Source organism: Notamacropus eugenii, chromosome 1 (assembly GCF_028372415.1).
Source record: "Notamacropus eugenii isolate mMacEug1 chromosome 1, mMacEug1.pri_v2, whole genome shotgun sequence".
Taxonomy (NCBI): Eukaryota; Metazoa; Chordata; class Mammalia; order Diprotodontia; family Macropodidae; genus Notamacropus; species Notamacropus eugenii.
Genome location: NC_092872.1, coordinates 549,866,234 through 549,884,249, shown reverse-complemented (window position 1 = coordinate 549,884,249; position 18,016 = coordinate 549,866,234). Strand labels below are relative to the sequence as shown.

General features: G+C 39.9%; 1 protein-coding gene across 3 annotated transcripts in view; it reads left to right on the top strand.

The window, feature by feature from the left end:
- The window catches only part of ASAP2 (ArfGAP with SH3 domain, ankyrin repeat and PH domain 2), a 273,963-nt gene that overhangs the window by 231,015 nt on the left and 24,932 nt on the right, over positions 1–18,016 (top strand). For 2 of the 3 annotated variants that reach the window (XM_072634272.1, XM_072634273.1), the window contains exons 19-23: positions 4,289–4,404; positions 5,828–5,895; positions 9,071–9,184; positions 12,041–12,278; positions 17,002–17,163. In XM_072634272.1, coding sequence (XP_072490373.1) covers positions 4,289–4,404; positions 5,828–5,895; positions 9,071–9,184; positions 12,041–12,278; positions 17,002–17,163 — 698 coding nt within the window. The remainder of the gene's footprint in view (positions 1–4,288; positions 4,405–5,827; positions 5,896–9,070; positions 9,185–12,040; positions 12,279–17,001; positions 17,164–18,016) is intronic. The other variant, XM_072634274.1, reaches the window with a different exon arrangement.

The following is an 18,016-nucleotide window of genomic DNA, read 5'->3' as shown; positions in this document are numbered from 1 at the left end:
TTTATGGTTCTGAGACAACACGGAAAAAGTTACAAAATTGGGGAGGGGATGTTTTTCTTAGGGATTTTTGCTGTTATTTTACATAAAAGCCTAAATTCCAAATTATTTGTCATGTGTTTTTAAATGAGTATATTAATTTGAACAAAACTATGACAACAAAGCCAAGACGTCCTTCCTTGGTCCGTGTGTCCCCGCTGAATTCCTTTGCTTGCATTTGGTTGCGATTGTGATTTTTTTTTTTAACCATAGCTGTAGAGACTTCATATGTGGTTCAGATTCTGCTGCTTCATTTTGGATCACTTCACGCCAGCATCCCCATATTTCTTTGTGTTCTTCACATTTGCCATTCCTTTTGGCACAGGATAATGTGTGTAGCTGTCTTCTAATCTTGATGGTTTTATTTTTCAAGCAAAACTTATTTGCTTCCCAAATGAGCTTCAGTTTGTCTGTCCCATTATCTTCCATTATTCTCGTTCTACCCTATGTCAAGTTGGAAGCTAGGCTCCACTTTCCGTTATCAGAATGAGAGATGTGATCAGTATCTTAACAACCTGTTTAACCATTTCTGAAGTCTGAGTCAAACCAGATATGCCTTGAATTATCCTCTTTTATAGAAATTTTCTTTTTTGATATCCCTAAAATCCAGCTGGGTGGTATAATGATTGAGTATTAAACTTGGAGTCAGGAAGGCCTGAACTCAAATTCTACCTCAGACCCAAGGACCCCAGCTTCTGGGATAAGAACTCATTGTTTGACAAAAATTGCTGGGAAAACTGGATAACAGTGTGGCGGAAATTAGGCATAGACCCATACCTGACACCGTACACAAGAATAAAGTCCAAATGGGTACATGATTTAGGTATAAAGATTGATACCATGAATAAACTGGAGAAGCAAGGAATAGTGTATTTATCAGATCTATGGAGAAGGGAAGAATTCTTTACTAAAGGAGAGATAGAAAGCATTATGAAATGCAAAATGGATAACTTTGATTACATTAAACTGAGAAGTTTTTGCACAACCAAACCCAATGCAACCAAAATCCGGAGGGATGTAGTAAATTGGGAAAGAATTTTTACAGCTAAGCTCGGGGATAAAGGCCTCATTTCTTTTTTTTTTTTTTTTATTTTGTAATGTTTAACAATCACTGCCATACAATTGCGATTTTATCCCTCCCCACCTACTCCCCACTACCCCCCTCCCTCCCCACGACTGCATACAATTCTGTATAGATTCTACATATACTTTCCTATTGAGTATATTTTCACTATAGTCATGCTATGTAGTCAGACTAAGATAAATGAAAGAAATCGTATAACAAATCAGAACATGATACACAAACACATACACATACACAAACATGATCTGCTACAATATGTGAGTGACTTCCATATTTCTCTCTCTGAGTGTTGCAGGCATTTTGCCTTGAGATCCTCCATTGGGATTTTTTTTTTTTTTTTTGGTAAGAAGTTCTTGTGTTATTACAAAAATCTAAGTCTACCAGAAAAAACTCTCACACACTGTGGTTGTTGCTGTGCATAAAGTTCTCCTGGTTCTGCTCCTTTCACTCAGCATCAGGTCATATAAGTTAAAGGCCTCATTTCTAGAATATATAGAGAACTGACTCAAATGTATAATCATACAAGTCATTCCCCAATTGATAAATGGTCAAAGGATATGAACAGGCAATTTTCAGAGGAAGAAATTAAAGATATCTATAAGCATATGAAAAAAATGCTCTAAATCACTATTGATTAGAGAGATGCAAATCAAAACAACTCTGAGGTACCACATCACACCTATAAGATTGGCAAACATGACAGAACAAGAAAATGATAAATGCTGGAGAGGATGTGGGAGAGTTGGAACACTAATTCATTGTTGGTGGAGCTGCGAGCACATCCAACCATTCTGGAGAGCAATTTGGAACTATGCCCAAAGGGCTACAAAAATGTGCATACCCTTTGACCCAGCAATATCGCTACTAGGACTATATCCCCAAGAGATCATAAAAATGGGAAAGGGTCCCACATGTACAAAAATATTTATAGCAGCACTCTATGTAGTTGCCAAAAACTGGAAGTCAAGGGGATGTCCATCAATTGGGGAATGGCTGAATAAATTATGGTATATGAATGTAATGGAGTACTATTGTGCCATAAGAAATGATGAACAAGAAGACTTCAGAGAGGCCTGGAAGGACTTATATGACCTGATGCTGAGTGAAAGGAGCAGAACCAGGAGAACTTTGTGCACAGCAATGACCACAGTGTGTGAGAGTTTTTTCTGGTAGACTTGGAATTTTGTAATAACGCAAGAACTTCTTATAAAAAAAAAAAATCCCAACGATGGTTCTCAAGGCCAAATGCCTTCCACACTCAGAGAAAGAAATATGGAAGTCACTCACAAAATGTAGCAGATCATGTTTGTGTATGTGTATGTGTTTGTGTATCATGTTTTGATTTGTTATATGATTTCTTTCATTTATTTTAGTCTGACTACATAGCATGACTATAGTGAAAATATACTCAATAGGAAAGTATATGTAGAACCTATACAGAATTGTATGCAGTCGTGGGGAGGGAGGGGGGTAGTGGGGGGTAGGTGTGGGGGGATAAAATCTCAATTGTATGGCAGTGATTGTTAAACATTAAAAAATAATAAAAAAATAAAAAAAAAAAATTCTACCTCAGACACTGAAAAAACTGCATAACCTGGGCCAGGTACTTAACTTCTTGGCCTGTTTACTCATCTGTAAAATGGGAGTGATAACAGTGCCTTCCTCAGAGGTTTATTGAGAGGATCAAACAAAATAATATTTGTAAAGTGCTTTGCCAGCCTTGAAGCATTATGTAGATGCTTTCAGTCCTTGGCTCTTTCTTAGAAGAATACATTCTCCTCTTGGAACATTCTTGGAACAATAATTATAGTATCTGTGGATTTTGAGTTAAAAAAGACCTTAAACTGGTCTTACTCCATGCTCATCATTTTACAAATGAAATAGGCCCAGAGAGAGGGTTGACTTTCTTAAGATTATACAGGTAGTAAGTAGGAGAGGCAAGATCTAACTTGTGTCTAATTTCAAATTCAGAATTATTCACATTACACCAGATATGATGTTATTTTTGAAATCACAAGGTCTGTGGTTATGTAGTAATGTGAGCAGAACCAGCTAAGTCCAAAAAGATTTGGGAAGAAGTCAGTGAACTTTTTCTTTCCTCCATGGATCTTCTGTGATAGTGGATGATTTTGTCAGATGACTTTTAAAAAGCCTCCCTCCTTTTTCCTCTTATTTGATGGGAATGAATGAGTCACAGGGATTTCCGGAGGTATTGCCCTTACATGCCCTTCATCCTAGTCCTCTCACTGCACTAGAGCCCTGGAGTGAACTTGAGCAATCATTCCCCTCAAGTCATCCCAGTTGGGAAGGAATTGAAGGGGAATATGATCAGAATTTGGGGTAGGGCAGGAGTGGTTGTCTGGGAGCCAGTTATCTAAAGTTTTTCCTACGTTGCTATACAGGGATGTTTGGCAAAGGAACATTTGGACTTGAAGTCAGAAGACCCAGCCTTGGGTCCCACCTTCTCTGTTGACATGATTTCTAAGGTTCCTTCTTGTCTTTATGCTCTATGAGTAGGTCGTCATTTTCCCTTTCTGGGCTTGAATTTCATTTTCTATAAAAAAAAATATTGGGATTGGACTTGATGGTGTCTAGATGGGTTTTCCTCTGGTTGTGGTAGAAATCTTTTCTGTCATGCCACACACAACCTTCTCCTCCAAAGTAGCTCTATTTTTTTTTTTTGAGCATAACTGTACAACCTCCCACTTATACACACATGCATAAACCTTTGTGTGTTCATTTCCTTATTTATAAAATGGGGATAAGATAACCTGCCATGACCACCTCAGAAGGATCAAATGAAATAAAATGTGAATTGCTTTGGAGGCCTGAAAAGCCTGGAGAAGAAAGCAAGGAAGTGAGGTTAGGTTGTTCTCTAGCCTGCCAGGGAATGCTATGGATTTGTTCATTGTTCCCTCATTCAGACCTCCTGAAATCACTTATCATATGGTCACCAGACAGAGATTTCTAGTCATCAAACCCTATGGGCTAATATTTGTTCCCATGCCATTGTCCCAGTTTGGGGGTCACAAAACCAAAACTGAAGCTCTTTTTGATGCTATGCATCCCAATTTCTGATTTGAAAAATATGGTCACTGTGCCTTCCTGTGACCCATGTTAACCAGCATTCTATCTCTCTCTCTCTCCCCTCCTTCTCCCCCCTACCAGTGGGAACCTGGACAAACAGACAGGGAAAGGAAGCACAGCCCTGCACTACTGTTGCCTGACCGACAATGCTGAGTGCCTAAAACTGCTTCTCAGGGGGAAGGCCTCCATTGAAATAGGTAAAAGGGAAATGGGGCTAGAGGACTTATTTCTGGTTTGGGGGAGGGGAGCTTAAGTGGATTGCCCAAGAGAGTAAGCATCAGAGACAGAACCTGAACCCAGTCCTCTGAGTCCAGAGCCAGTGTTCTCTCTACTGTACCCTGCAGTTCTCCTTAAGCTCTTGGTATACTTGTAATCCTATCGAGGTGGGGGGATGGGGGGGATAAGAAGTAGAAGCTTTGTAAACTTGGGTATTTCGGCAAGAAAAAAATGACACATAAGTTCATAAACCATGAGCTTCTGTCAGAACTCACATCCAGATCCTCTTAATTACTAGTCCCTACTCAAATAACCAAACTTTTTATTTTAAATAGAATCCCCAGCCACTGGAACTTTATGTGATAGGATATTCTGTAACAACCTCTTTTCAATCACTTTGAGGAACATGGTATGAGGAACCCACTAATAGAGAGTAGAGAAAGTGTCAACCAAGTTGTCATATTTTACTCTTCTCCCATTATAGCTCTGTTGGAATGAATAGAAAATCCCCATCGTGGACTATTAATGCAGTTTCATTGCTTTGTGGATAGAAGAGCCACCAAGAACACACTGGAAGAAAATATAAGCAATTCTTTTTCAGGTTTCCTTATATAGTAAGACAGTCAAGCATAATGGAAAGAGCACTAGATTGGGGGTCAGTACCCAGGCTCCAGTTCCCATTCTACTACTTCCTGACAGGGAACAGGATTTGGTGGGAAAAAATCTAGTTTCAAGTTCTGGCTCTTTCCATTCAGGCCACAGGTTAAACTAGATGACCTTTGAAAGCTCCCTTTTAACTAGGATTCTGTGATAAACCCAACAGTTGAAATGGGGCTAAAAATGCTGCCTCAAAGAAGTTCTCTAAATCAAATACTCTAGTGAACAGGCAGAAGATTTTTTTTTTTAAGTAAATAGTTAATGCCATTATGTTTCATTTTGTTTTGGTCTAGGCTTGGTGCTGATTGGCAATTTCTCTGCAATTTATATCTTAAATAGTTGCCTAAAGCATTGAGAAATGAAGGATCCCACCCACACTTGGTCTTAGAACCAGCATACATCAGAGGCAGGACAAGAACCCTAGGTCTTCCTAATACCAAAGCTGGGTCTGTATCCAGTACTATGCTGATGCTTGAAAATAGTTTGTTCTGCTAATTAATTGACATAACCTTTTTTAAAATGTTGTTCAGTAACCCTGTATTCTGAGATGATACAAAAGTAAGCCTCACCTAAGGTTGTACTCAAATTTCCACAAATATTATATTAACAATCCAAATTAATGAAGTTTGGTTATACTTTATTTAAAATAACTAGTTTGTGTTTTCCTTTATTGATTTCTCTTATAAAACCAATAGGTCACCTTTTATCAATCTTTGTGACAAACTTTTCTCTCTTTCTCCACTTCAGCCAATGAATCAGGAGAGACACCACTTGACATTGCTAAACGCTTAAAACATGAACACTGTGAAGAACTGGTAAGTTTCTCTTGGTATGGTAATTGCTGGTGTCCTGTTGAAGTGTCTAGATGTCTAAAGGAGATTCTCATATGAGATATCCCTTTTCCACAAGGGGAAACTTATCTGATGTGGCTTCTTGTGGAGAAATATTCTCTTAAGATCTTCTTTGGGCCATCTCCAAAGTATATAGCAGAGTCATGCTAACAAAGGCAAAAGTGTGACATTCTAAATTTAGACCTGAGCTTTAGAAGTCTTCAGCTTAAATCTTGGATCCACCATTCCTCTGGAATATCTTAGACATGGGAATGGGGCAAGAGTTTCATATAAGAGGAGTCCTTCCACCTGAATCTCATAGCAGAAATAGCAAGAGATTCCCTCAGAGTCTGTTGTCTCAGCTTTGAATTTGGTGAAGAGAAGTACTCTTTGGGACTTTCCCCAAAGTAGAAATCTAGGCATGGAACAGGAAAATACTTAGGGTGTGAATGAAGCCTGCTTTACTCAGACTCAGATCAATATCTGGAGGAAAACCAATTCTAAACGTGTCTAGAAGCTGGCAAGCCTTTCCTTAAAATTACCCAACAAAGGACAGATTGAACTTAGGTGGCCACTGACATCCTTCCAAATATCAAATTGGTGGTTCTGAGTTATGTTTAAATGTTTAGAGATTGCTAATGTTCTTTTGTTAGAGCCCAATTCTTTTTAGAAAGTTGTCTTTGTTCCCCTTCTTCCCCCAGAATACCAGTGGTTTTGTAAAAAAAAAAAAAAAAAAAAAATGAGTAAAAGGTGAGTTATTTGGAAGGGGATGAGGATTAGTGGCTGTATCCAGGAACTTTTACCCATCTTCAGCCATTTACTGTGAGTGAGGTCCACCATTTGTCTTGAATTTGTTGAACCTTTTAAGTTGACTGATGGCTTTGGCTTAAAACTTAAGAATCTAGAAACCTGAAGTAGAACCTGTGTGATCTTGGGCAAATCACTTAATCTGTCCCTCAGTATCCTCTTGATCTCATAATTGGAGACCATCAGGTTTAACCTATACCCAAATGGGAATTCTCTCTACAACATATATGATAAGAAGTCCTCAAGATTATATTGAAGACTTGTAGATCTTTAGGGCCTCTTCTATCACTACATACTGTGAAACATGTAGGATTGTGCTTTGAGTAGAGGTCTAGTTACCTTGGGGAGGGGTGAGTGGAGAATGGACTGCTTCTTTGCATCTGGAGTGGGTGAGTATAAAGACTCATTTATAGATCTTGGAAGTGGGGGGTAAAGGGGTGGGGAATCCTGGGCCTTTGAAAGGCAGATGTGAGGGGATGATGGTAGGGAGGGGCAGTAGCAACCTATTTCCATATAAGTTGCCCGTCCCTGAGTATATGTGGTAGGTTATCTTTCTGTTCTCTGCTTTTCATTAGCCCATGGTACCTTTTCAATGTATGGGCTTCCTGTAAATAAATATTATGGAAAGGTAAAGTCTTAAAGAAAAGGAACAAACAAACAACATCCATGAACATTTCCATTTACAAATAAGAACAGAGAAAGATTTTCTGTGATACCATGAATCTCTATGCACAGCTTGATTTTTAAGGAATCTATTACATTTATTGTGGTAGTTGCTTGTCCATATCTCCTCCTGACCTTTCCTGTTCTGAATATCTTGAAATTTTTTTCATTGTTGCTCTTTTCTTCTTTTAGGGACATTACTGTCTCTTCTATTCCCATATTACTCCCTCTGCCAGGAAGGGTCCTTGTATAACTCTCCTTCACCAAAAGTAAAATTCCTCCCTTGTAACAAGTGTAGTCAAGCAAATCCGATTCACATATTGGTCACCCTAGAAAATGTATGCCTCCTTTTTCCCCTTTAGTCCATTACTTCCTTGCCAAGAGGTGGCAGACATGATTGATCGTCTGTGTTCTGAAGTCCTAGTGAGTCACCGCATCGAGCAGTTGTTAAGGTTTTCAAAAGAGTGTTCTGATTTATAGTGTTTATGTATTTATATGAATAGTGTTGGGATTACTTTTTGAATTGTTCTGCTGGTTCCATTCATTGACCTTTGCATCAGTTCATGCAAGACTTCCCAGGTTTCTCTGAATCTGTCCCATTGTCATTTCTTGGAACGATCCATTATATTTGTATATCACAATTTCTTTGTTTTTCTAGTTCTGGACTGTAGTATAAAAAATTCTACTATAAATACTTTTGTGCATGTGGATCTTTTCTCTCTGTCTTTGGTCTCCTTGGGACATATGTTTAATGATATCACTGGGTCAAAGGATATTGACTTTGGGATTATTGGAGGACTTGAGTTCGAATCCAACCTCTGATAATAACTGGCTGTATGACTGTGGACATGTAATGTTCCTTCTGGATCTCAATTTCCTCATCTTTAGAATGAGAGATTCTCCATGATCCTGAATGCTTTCCAGAATAGTTAAATTAACCCCTCTACCAATAGTAAATAATAATAATAGCTAATGTTATCATAGCACTTACTTATGTGCCAGGCACTAAGGAAAGCATTTTAAAGATATTTCATTTGATTCTCACAACCATCCTGGGAGGTAGGTGCTGTTAGTATCCCCATTTTACAGATGAGGAAAATGAGGCAAGCAAGTAAAGTGACTTGCTCAGGTTAATTGTCCTGTGGCCATACTTGATCTCAGGTTTTCCTGACTCCAGGCCTGGCACTCTACCATATTTCCTACCTTCACATTAGTGTGCCAGTCCTCCCTCCTCCCTGGTAACAATTGCCTTTATCTTTTTTTCTCCTCTGCCAATCTGACGAGCATGAATGAAATAGTACCTCAGAGAAACACTAATCTGTGTTTCTCTCATTAGTAGTAATTTGGAACATTTAATAAAAATGGTTATTGATAGCTTGCCTTTTTTCTTTTGAGAATTGCGTATTTGTATGTTTGACCTGTTGACTATTTAGTTTTTGAGGATAGGCATTACTGTTAAAAGCTAGAATTGAAAATTGACACAGTCTTCTGCAGAGAGGGATAGGTTTTTGTTTTTGAAAGGAGGAAGATTTTTTTTATCTTTGTTTCAAGGAAAATATTTGAGGTTAGGACTGGGAGAGGATCCCTTGCGTGAATCTAAAGATTAAGTTCGCTACCTCTATCCTTAAAAATGCCTGTTCCATAGTTCTGTATGCAGAAGCAAGATTAACCCCCTTTTTATTTTTCCTAGCTCACTCAGGCATTATCGGGGAGGTTTAATGCTCATGTTCATGTGGAATATGAATGGCGATTGCTCAATGAAGACCTAGATGAAAGCGATGATGACGTGGATGAAAAATTGCAGGTTTGTGTTGGTTGATAGGTGCCAAACTGTGCAATCCTGAAAAGCTTTTGATCCACTTCATTCAGAAAGACTTGGATCCTACTCTATAATTATAGGAGTATGATGTTGTGTAAGGAAAAGAGAGTTTGCTTCTTGTTTTCTCTGGGGCCAGGAGATTTGGGGTTCTTCTCTACATACCCTCTCTCCTTCCCATCTCTATTTAATTTCTAGCTGTAGTTAATCCTTTAATCATATTCAGCCATTAACTTTATGATGTAAAAGAAGGTCTTTGGGGTGTTCCTTCTTTATCTAGTGTCAATAATGGCCACCTTGATTGTTATTAAGGGAGGTTTTCCCTTTGGTCAATTATGATCTTATTGATCTTTAAGAGTTACTTAGAATCATGAAAACATTTCTTTCTAGAGCTGAAAGGAATCCTAGAAATCATCCAGGCTAACCCCACCCTCATTTTATTTATGAGGCAACCAAAGCCTAGAATTCTCTGGGTCAGCAGTGTGATATGACATGGGAAAGCCAAGGTATTCTTGGGGTAGATTAAAAAAGGTGCAAGGTACAGGACGTAGGAAGGTGTTAGTCCCACTCTCCTCTGTTTGATTCACACTATTGTGTTTAATTTCTGGTTCCTCATTTGAAGGGAAACTTGAACAAGTTGGGGAGAGCCTAGAGGAGGCCAGACAAGATGGCAGAGGGCCTTGAGTCCATGACATAGGGAACTTGGTGGAGAGAACTGAACATGGTCGGCCTGAAAGAGAATAATTTCAGGAACAAACAGCTGTATTGGAAAGGCTGTCACGTGGGTACAGGGATATGTAGAACCAGGAAGTCAAATTTAGACTTGAGATAAAGAAAAACTTCCTAATAATTAGAACTATTCTTACATGGAATGGGTCACTTCAGGAGGTAGTGAGTTCTCCCTGCTCCCCACCCCATGCCATTTTGCTCAAACAAAGCTGTTCTAGGAAAGGCTAGAGGTGCTACAGAGGGGACTCATGTTGAGGTATAACTAAGTGGACTTTGAAATTCCTTCCCACACTGAGATTCTGTGCGAAGAGGGAGGTACCAAGTGTTCTTTGAGGATAGGGATCGCACTCCTGGAAGATGTAGAATTTGAGCTTTGCTCTTGAACCTTGTTCTACCTTCACTGCATCATCTTGCCTAGGTAACTCCCAATCTATTTGTAGCAGCCACTCCCCCTTTTCTGAGGCTCAGGGAGATAATTTGTATGCCCTAAGCTAATGTGTGTACCGATATCAGAGTCTGGGAACAGGAAAGAGGCTTTTTACAATGTTCTTACTTTGAAAAGCACAGGCTTTTGGCATTAGCTTCAGTTCAATTTAACAGCGTTTATTAAGCAGTTGCTGTTTATGAATGTTGGACTCTGAAGCAGGACCTTGATGAAAGAGAAGGGATTTCATCAGGCTTGGAAGATAAAGTGTTATTCAGGCAAGGAAGATAATCTTAGCAAATATGTGAAGTTGATGAGGTAGATCAGGACAAGATTGGGAACAACAAGGAACCTGCTTGAAAAGGAGTAATGTGGAATAAGGTTGGAACCATATGGTAGTGAGGGATCATGGAGAGCCTTCAGGGTGAGAGGTTAGTATTTTCTCCTAGATGAAATTGGGAGCTGCTTAAGATTTATGAGGAGAAGACATAGTCAGACATATGTCTTGGGATGATGACGCTAGCAGCTGTCTGAAAGGTGAATTGGAGGGGTCAGAGAGTTAAAATTAGAGAGCTGAGAGCCCAGGTGGAGTTATTACAATGGGCAGAGAGAGAGGTAGTGAGGTATATACCACCATATCTTTTGTTCAGGGATATTCCTCATTTCCCTCAGTGTATCCCAGTATTATATTCAAGGTAAAGAATGACATAACCTGTAGATAGAATTAACTCTTCCAGAAGAAACAGAACTTACTCTGACAAAAAATATTTCATGAATTCTGCTCAGCTGGAATTGTTCTTCCCTATTCTGTATGTTTACATTAGATTATGTTTTACAGGACACTCACTACTGTGAGGTACATTTGATATCTTATATGTGCATCTTTCATGGCATTCCAAACCACAGAAGCCATCTAGTCATACCCATACTGAGCAGAAGTCTCCTCTGACAAATGGCTCTTGCCTGTTTTTGAAAACATTCAGTGAAGAGGAGACTCATTGTCTCCTGAGGTGTCCCATTCCACTTTTGACTGCTTTAATTTTTGGAAAGCTTATATAAAGGAGTTCTAGATGGTGTAGCCTCAGGGCCAAGTCTGTATGGATGGCTTTGATTTCTGAAGCCTAAACAGGAACACCTCTGGTTCAGGCAGGAAGAAAACATTGATCATACCCTTTGTCCCATGATTCACAATAGGGTGTGTCGTGGAAGGGATCAGGACAGGCATTTGGATCATCAAACTGAAGCTTGTAGGGATTTTTAGATGTTATTAGATACAGTCTCTTCATTTTACAGATGAGGAAAATGAGACCCAGAGAGGGAAAGGTCACTCAAGTTAAATAGTAGTAAGTATGAATTCAAATCCAGCGCTCCACATCACTTTTCTAGAGAAGAATGGCCTGAGTAAATCACTGGAGAGGGAAAAATCTTAGGCATTGTATTTGGTTTTAGTGCTCCACAAAGAATGGCATATGAATTGGATATTCTGGTGACTTTTTTGGAGGGGAGGACTGGGAGATAGAGAACGGGGCAACATTTAAGATCTGTCCAGTAAGCATGGTAGAACTGAAATTATGTCTGTATTCAAGCTGATGTGTTATAGGTGAATTCTCTCCCCCACCCCAAAGATAAATAATAAAAAGAAAATATTAAATATCACCAACTTGGACACTTCTGTTTTGGGGTTCCTTTAGCAGCCCAGCCCCAATCGGCGAGAGGACAGGCCCGTCAGTTTTTATCAAGTGGGTTCCAGCCAGCACCAGTCAAATGCTGCATCTTTGGCTAGAGATGCTGCTAACATCGCTAAAGACAAACAGAGAGGCTTTATGCCTAGCATTCTGCAAAACGAGACCTACGGAACCATCCTCAGCAGCAGCCCCCCACCTTCACAGTCCACCGCACCCCCACTACCTCCCCGGAATATTGGCAAAGGTACTAAGCTGGAAAGTAGGAAAATGTATTGGGAGAAGTGGGTACAGAATGGTTACTGTTTTGCTTTGGTACATTGTTTTGTAGTTGATGACAAATAGAAGTATCAGAATGTTATTTTTCTGGTTTATTTGAATTGTTTTATTTTGTTAACTAATTCAGAGTTATGTAAATTTCTATGATTACAAAATGCTTGGCCCACATTATCTCATTTGGTCCTTCTCTGTAAGGCAGGTAGCAAAAATGTTATTACCCACCATTTTACAGAGGAAATGGAGACTCTGAGACGGTAAGTGATTTGAGTTAGATCATACAACTACTAAATTCCAGAGTCCAGAATTTGAACTCAAGTTGTCTCACTCTTAAGTCCAGTGTTTTTTTCATTACACTCTGCTGTTTCATGATACCTAAGTGTGGTGAAATTTTAGCTCTTATTTATTGAGCAGAAGGGTTGTTCATGTATGATTAGGGTAGAACAGCAAAGGTAACCTATGGCATCCTCACCAGTACAGCAACTGATGGGGGCTGTTGATGACACAATTGTCAACAGAGACATAAAGATAATTGGCACACTGCTAGTGTCTCTCTTTTCTCCCTCCCTTTTCCTTTCTCCCTCCCTTGCTTCCTTTTTTTACTTTCTGCCCTCCCTTGTGTCTTTCTTCCTTCATATTCCTTGTCTTTTTTCCTTTCCCTTCTTTCCTTCCTCTTCTGTACACCTGCCTATATCCAGATATATCCAGATATATTTTCTAGTACTGTGAATGTGTCTGGATGAATGTCTCCAGCTTGGAATGTTGTTGGCCCTGGAAGTTGGAAAAAACGGACAGAATTCAAAACAAGACAGAAAGACCTGTCCTCATGGGGAAAGGGAACAGGTCAAAGTTAGGTTCTGACAGTGGCAGGCTCAGCTGTGCTGCCCTTGTCTAGCAAGTCCAGCTTGGAGAACCAGTGATGTGGCTGACAGTACTCAGAAAGTATTACACTGGGTAGAGAGACTTGTTTTTGTGAAGAGACCAAGAGAGGTTAGAAGACCCTTGTAGCATATGAGAACTAAGAAAAAAAGATCGTAAAATTGAGAGCTTGAAGGGAAACTATAGATAGTCTAGTACACCCATCTCATTTTACAGATTGAGAAACTTGAGACCTCCGAGGAGCAAATAACATGCCCTCAGAGTCTTACAGGTTGTACGTTAGCAAAGCTGTAAATCAGACATAGGTCCTTTGGCTCTGCATCAGCCAATCATTCCTGTAGACCATGCTGCTCTGAGTACAGCTGAGATTCCCCCACCCTCACCACTTAAGTAACTGCTTTTCATGGAATCTTTGAAATCATCATCACCATAACAACAGCACATTTACATAGTGCCTCAATTTTCATGACCACCCCAAAACAAAAATCAATTATATGTATTTTATGTAGACTTTCTTGCCATGGGAAATATAGTAGGTGGGTTAGGTGGAAAGTGAATCTTTCCAGGTTTTGATGAATATGGCAGTTTGTAATTACATTTTATATTATTCCTTAAGTACAAAGAATCTACTATCAGCTTAACATTCTCCTTAGTCTCCTTAGATATGAGGGAAATAAATGGCATGTTCTCTATTTGCTTCTTCCACCTCAGGGGTAATCAGGCAGCTAATTGGAAATGAATAGAATGCTGGATCTGGAGTCAGGAAGATTCCTGAGTTCAAATCTTGCCTCAGGCACTTACACAGCTAGTGTGACCCTAGGCAAGGTACTTCACCATATCTGTAAAATGAGCTGGAGAAGGAAATGGCAAATCACTCCAGTACGTTTTTCCAAGAAAATCCCAGATGGGGTCGCAAAGAGTCAGACATGACTGAAATGACTCAACAATAACAAAAGAGCTAGGCCTAGAACCAGGGAGACCTGAATTCAAATCCAGCCTCAGAAACTCCCTAACAGTGTGACCTGGGGTGTGTCTCAACCTCTGTCTGCCTCAGTTTCCTCATCTGTAAAATGTGGACAATAATAGCATCTGCTTGCCAGGGTTCATGTGAGGATCAAATGAGATCCAAAAGTAGAGCTCTCTCCTAAGCTTAAAGCGGAGGGGACACCCTGCAGCCCTCGAGGTCTTCAAGGGCAGCCAAGTTCACACAACACCCCTCACCTAAAGCATTGTATCAATGCTGTTGTTATTAATATTACTATATTGTCATTGCTATTATGTTTATGTCAGGTGCCCCTTGGGCCGTTTGATGAAGTCTGTGGAATCCTTTTCAGAGTTTTTAAAGGCACAAAATAAAATACATAGAATAGGTCTACAAGGAAAACCAATTACATTGAAATATCAAAAAAAATTTTATAAAACAAGTCTATGGACTCCCATTTAAGAACCCATGATCTAGCTCATCCTCTCGATGATGAGTAAGGATGAAAGGACTAACTCTGTTTGGTACCTGAGGATCTTGGACTTCCCATCAGCAGATGGCATGTCTTTATCAAAGCAGAAAGTAGCATCAGATTTCCTGGGGTCTCAGTCAGATTGTTGATACTCAAGGTATATATAAGAAAGTTCTGAGTGATAAAAGACACTGCTGAGGAAAAGGAAAGATTAACAACTATCCCATGAAGGTGACAAGGCAGACTGGAGAATTGAGAAAAGGTTGGCCCTGGGAAAGGTGTGGGGAAGGGGAATGAAGGCCTGGTGATGATTCCCAGGAAGCAAAGTGATACAGGTCATGGGGAAGTAAGTCTAAGAGAACGGAGATCCAGACAAATGTAAAGGCAATCTATAAAATTTCCTGAAGGGACTTTTGGCTAAAAACATTACATTATATTATCTCTTATTCAAATTGTTCCTGACAGAAATTGATTAATCACTTGCCTCTGCAGTAAATTAAATTGTTATCATTTACTTCGTAATGACCTTCAGTCTGTACTCTCTCAATCACACCTCCACTGGGTGGCCTCGTAGACAAGCTCAGCCGCAGGTACAGGACACAGAAAGTAGACTCTGGGTCTCTCCTCCCCAGGTATCCCCTGTGCCCCAGTGATTGATGCGGCAACCTAGCCACACCTGCATTCAAAGCAGTCTTTGAACTCATCTATGTGAGTGCTCCCTCTAGTGGTTCCTATTCAGTCCATCCACACCTCATCTCATGTAACTTTTGTGTTCTCCAGTAAAACCCTCGGTGTGACACCCACCCAGCATTAGGCCTAGACATCATTGTCAGAGGAGTTGTGAATGGGGTTCTTCCCTAGGTCAGCTCGGATCCCGTCCCACATCCCCTTTTTTCAAGTATTGATTGTATGTATCGTGTATGTGTTTTCTAAGTCACAGAGCTAAAATGATGTGGTCATTCCCATCTCTTTGGAGACGTTTGATGATGGAGTATACATTGGTAACTTCAAGAATAAGAGACATTCCCAAGCTTTTTATATGTTATTTTGGTGGAATGTGTAGGAGGATACTGATATCTGACATTTAAGGATTGCAAAGTGTGTTTGTGTCATTAGATCTGTGTGTTGTACTGTTATTATCATTCTCTGTTTGCAGATGAGAGAAGTAAAACTAAGGGAAGCCAGATGTCTTGCCCATGGTTACCCTGCTAGTTAAAGAGCCTCTGGGGTCATATTTAACCACAGCTCTTCCTAACCCCAAGTCCAACCACCTTTAACAGTTTTAATGATCCCTTTTTTACTTTACTAGTTCCTGAGCATCTGCGTTTTGTGGTTCCCCCCACATTTTCTCTTATTGCTACCATTTCTGTCTCTAAAATTAATTTATGGTAATAAATAATGCACATTTTATTTTCATACTCACCACACATTCTCATGGTATTCATCTGTAATAAAACCCATAACCTTTCCTGGAATCTGTCCCTAGAGAATGCTCATATTTTACCTGAATTGTTCAACCAGAAAACAAGATGTTAAAAGGTGAAGGGGAGTTGAGCATATATGGCAGTAGGTTTCACATATAGAGAGAGGCCCAAGGAACCTTCTACAGCTTCCTCTTGCTTACATGGCAGGAGCTGACACTTCTTTCTAGTGTGAAATCCTAAAGTGCACTATCATAGTTATCCTTTTCAGTTTCCAAATTTTTAGTTGTATTTTTAAAATTACTTGTTTTCTCTAAGACCCATGGGTTCAGGACACCATGCAAAAAATGCCTGGCTCCATGCTGTGCACACTTAGGTACTTGATTATAAATGTCATTTTAAGAATGAATTGAACAAATCTTTGATCTCTACCCTGTGTATTTCCTTCCCACTTCCATCTGAGGAAGTCATTCTTTGTTTAGAAATGATACAAACCCCAGGTATGAGAAAGAATTGGCAATGGCTCAGTTGGAGAGGAGAAAGCTATCTCGTGACCTGAACCCTGAACCATGGACCCCTCAGGAGACAAAGTGTGGAGTGTGCCTTTTCCATCTCCAGCCCTCTCTGAGTAGTGCATCCCATTGGAGAAATGAAACTAGGAGCATTTAAAACTGTGTTATAAGAACCAGAAAATTAGCTCTGCATTTTCCCTGAAGCATCTTTGGTTTCATATCTGTCCCATGTGGGGAAAAAAAAACAAGAAGCAGATTTGTACTTGTTTCCTTGAACTTTTGTTCCTGAAGAATGATGGTTTCTTACCGCTTTACAAGGGCATGAGGTCTTCTGCAGTCTCCATGAGTGCTGATGGCATTTTGGCAGGGAGGATCAATAATGTGGTATTTTTTGTTTTGTTTCTGTGTGTGTTCGTGTGTGGGTTTAGTTCAGCCTCCCATCCTGGGCACTGGTGCTCAGACAGCCTCCTCCGCTAACACCTCGTGGAAGACTAATTCTTTAAGTGTGGACAGTGTAAGCAGGCAGCGATCTTCGTCAGATCCGCCAGCTATCCATCCACCGCTGCCCCCTCTTCGAGTGACATCTACCAGTACGTTTTTCATTCTTCCTTCTGTTGCCATTCTACTCAGTAACTCTGTGTGGCAGGGGACACACCTCCTTGAAAGAGGAAAAAACTGGGAAACCAAACTTAACAAAGAAAAGTGTGATATGTGATTACAATGAGGGAGGTGGGTTTAATGAGTTCTTTTGGTGTGTATTGATTGCTGTGCCCAGAATCATGCCATTCACTTGTTTGATAATTCAGCAAACATTGATTAGTCACCCGTTGTGTGCAGAGTACTGTGTGATGCATTGAGGGAATTACAGGAGGCGACATAAAGTGTGAGTGGGAAGGTTGATACTGATTCCAGTGATCAAGGATATGAAAAGTAAGATTTTCTTTCTCCTCCCCCCACCCCAATTACTTATTTTCTTACTGTTCTCCAGCCCCAGGTCTTCCTGGTAGTTGTTTTGAAAATCATATTCCTGACACACATTTTTACCCTCTTCCTTTGTACTTTAAAGCATGTTAAGGCTATTTCCTCCCTCTAATTACAATAACGATCTTCAGCCTTCTTTCGGCCATTTCATATGGTTTGTGATCTTTAGTAACACTGCAGCCCTATGGTGCAGTCAGTCTGAATGAATACCTGTATGATAATGTATGGTGTGTTATGTCTCTTCCCATCACCGTCCTCTCCTTACCCTGGCAGCCACCATGTCGTTGGAACTTCCCACATCCCTGTTTCCTGCTGAAATAAAGATGGTAGGCGGGTGTTTTCCCTGACATTCTGAATATGGACTGGAGTTGTTTTCATTTCAAGGTTTGGAATGGCCCATTCAGCAAACTGTGTGAACTTAGTACATCTATAATTGTTTATCAGTTATAGGAGAAAGGAATA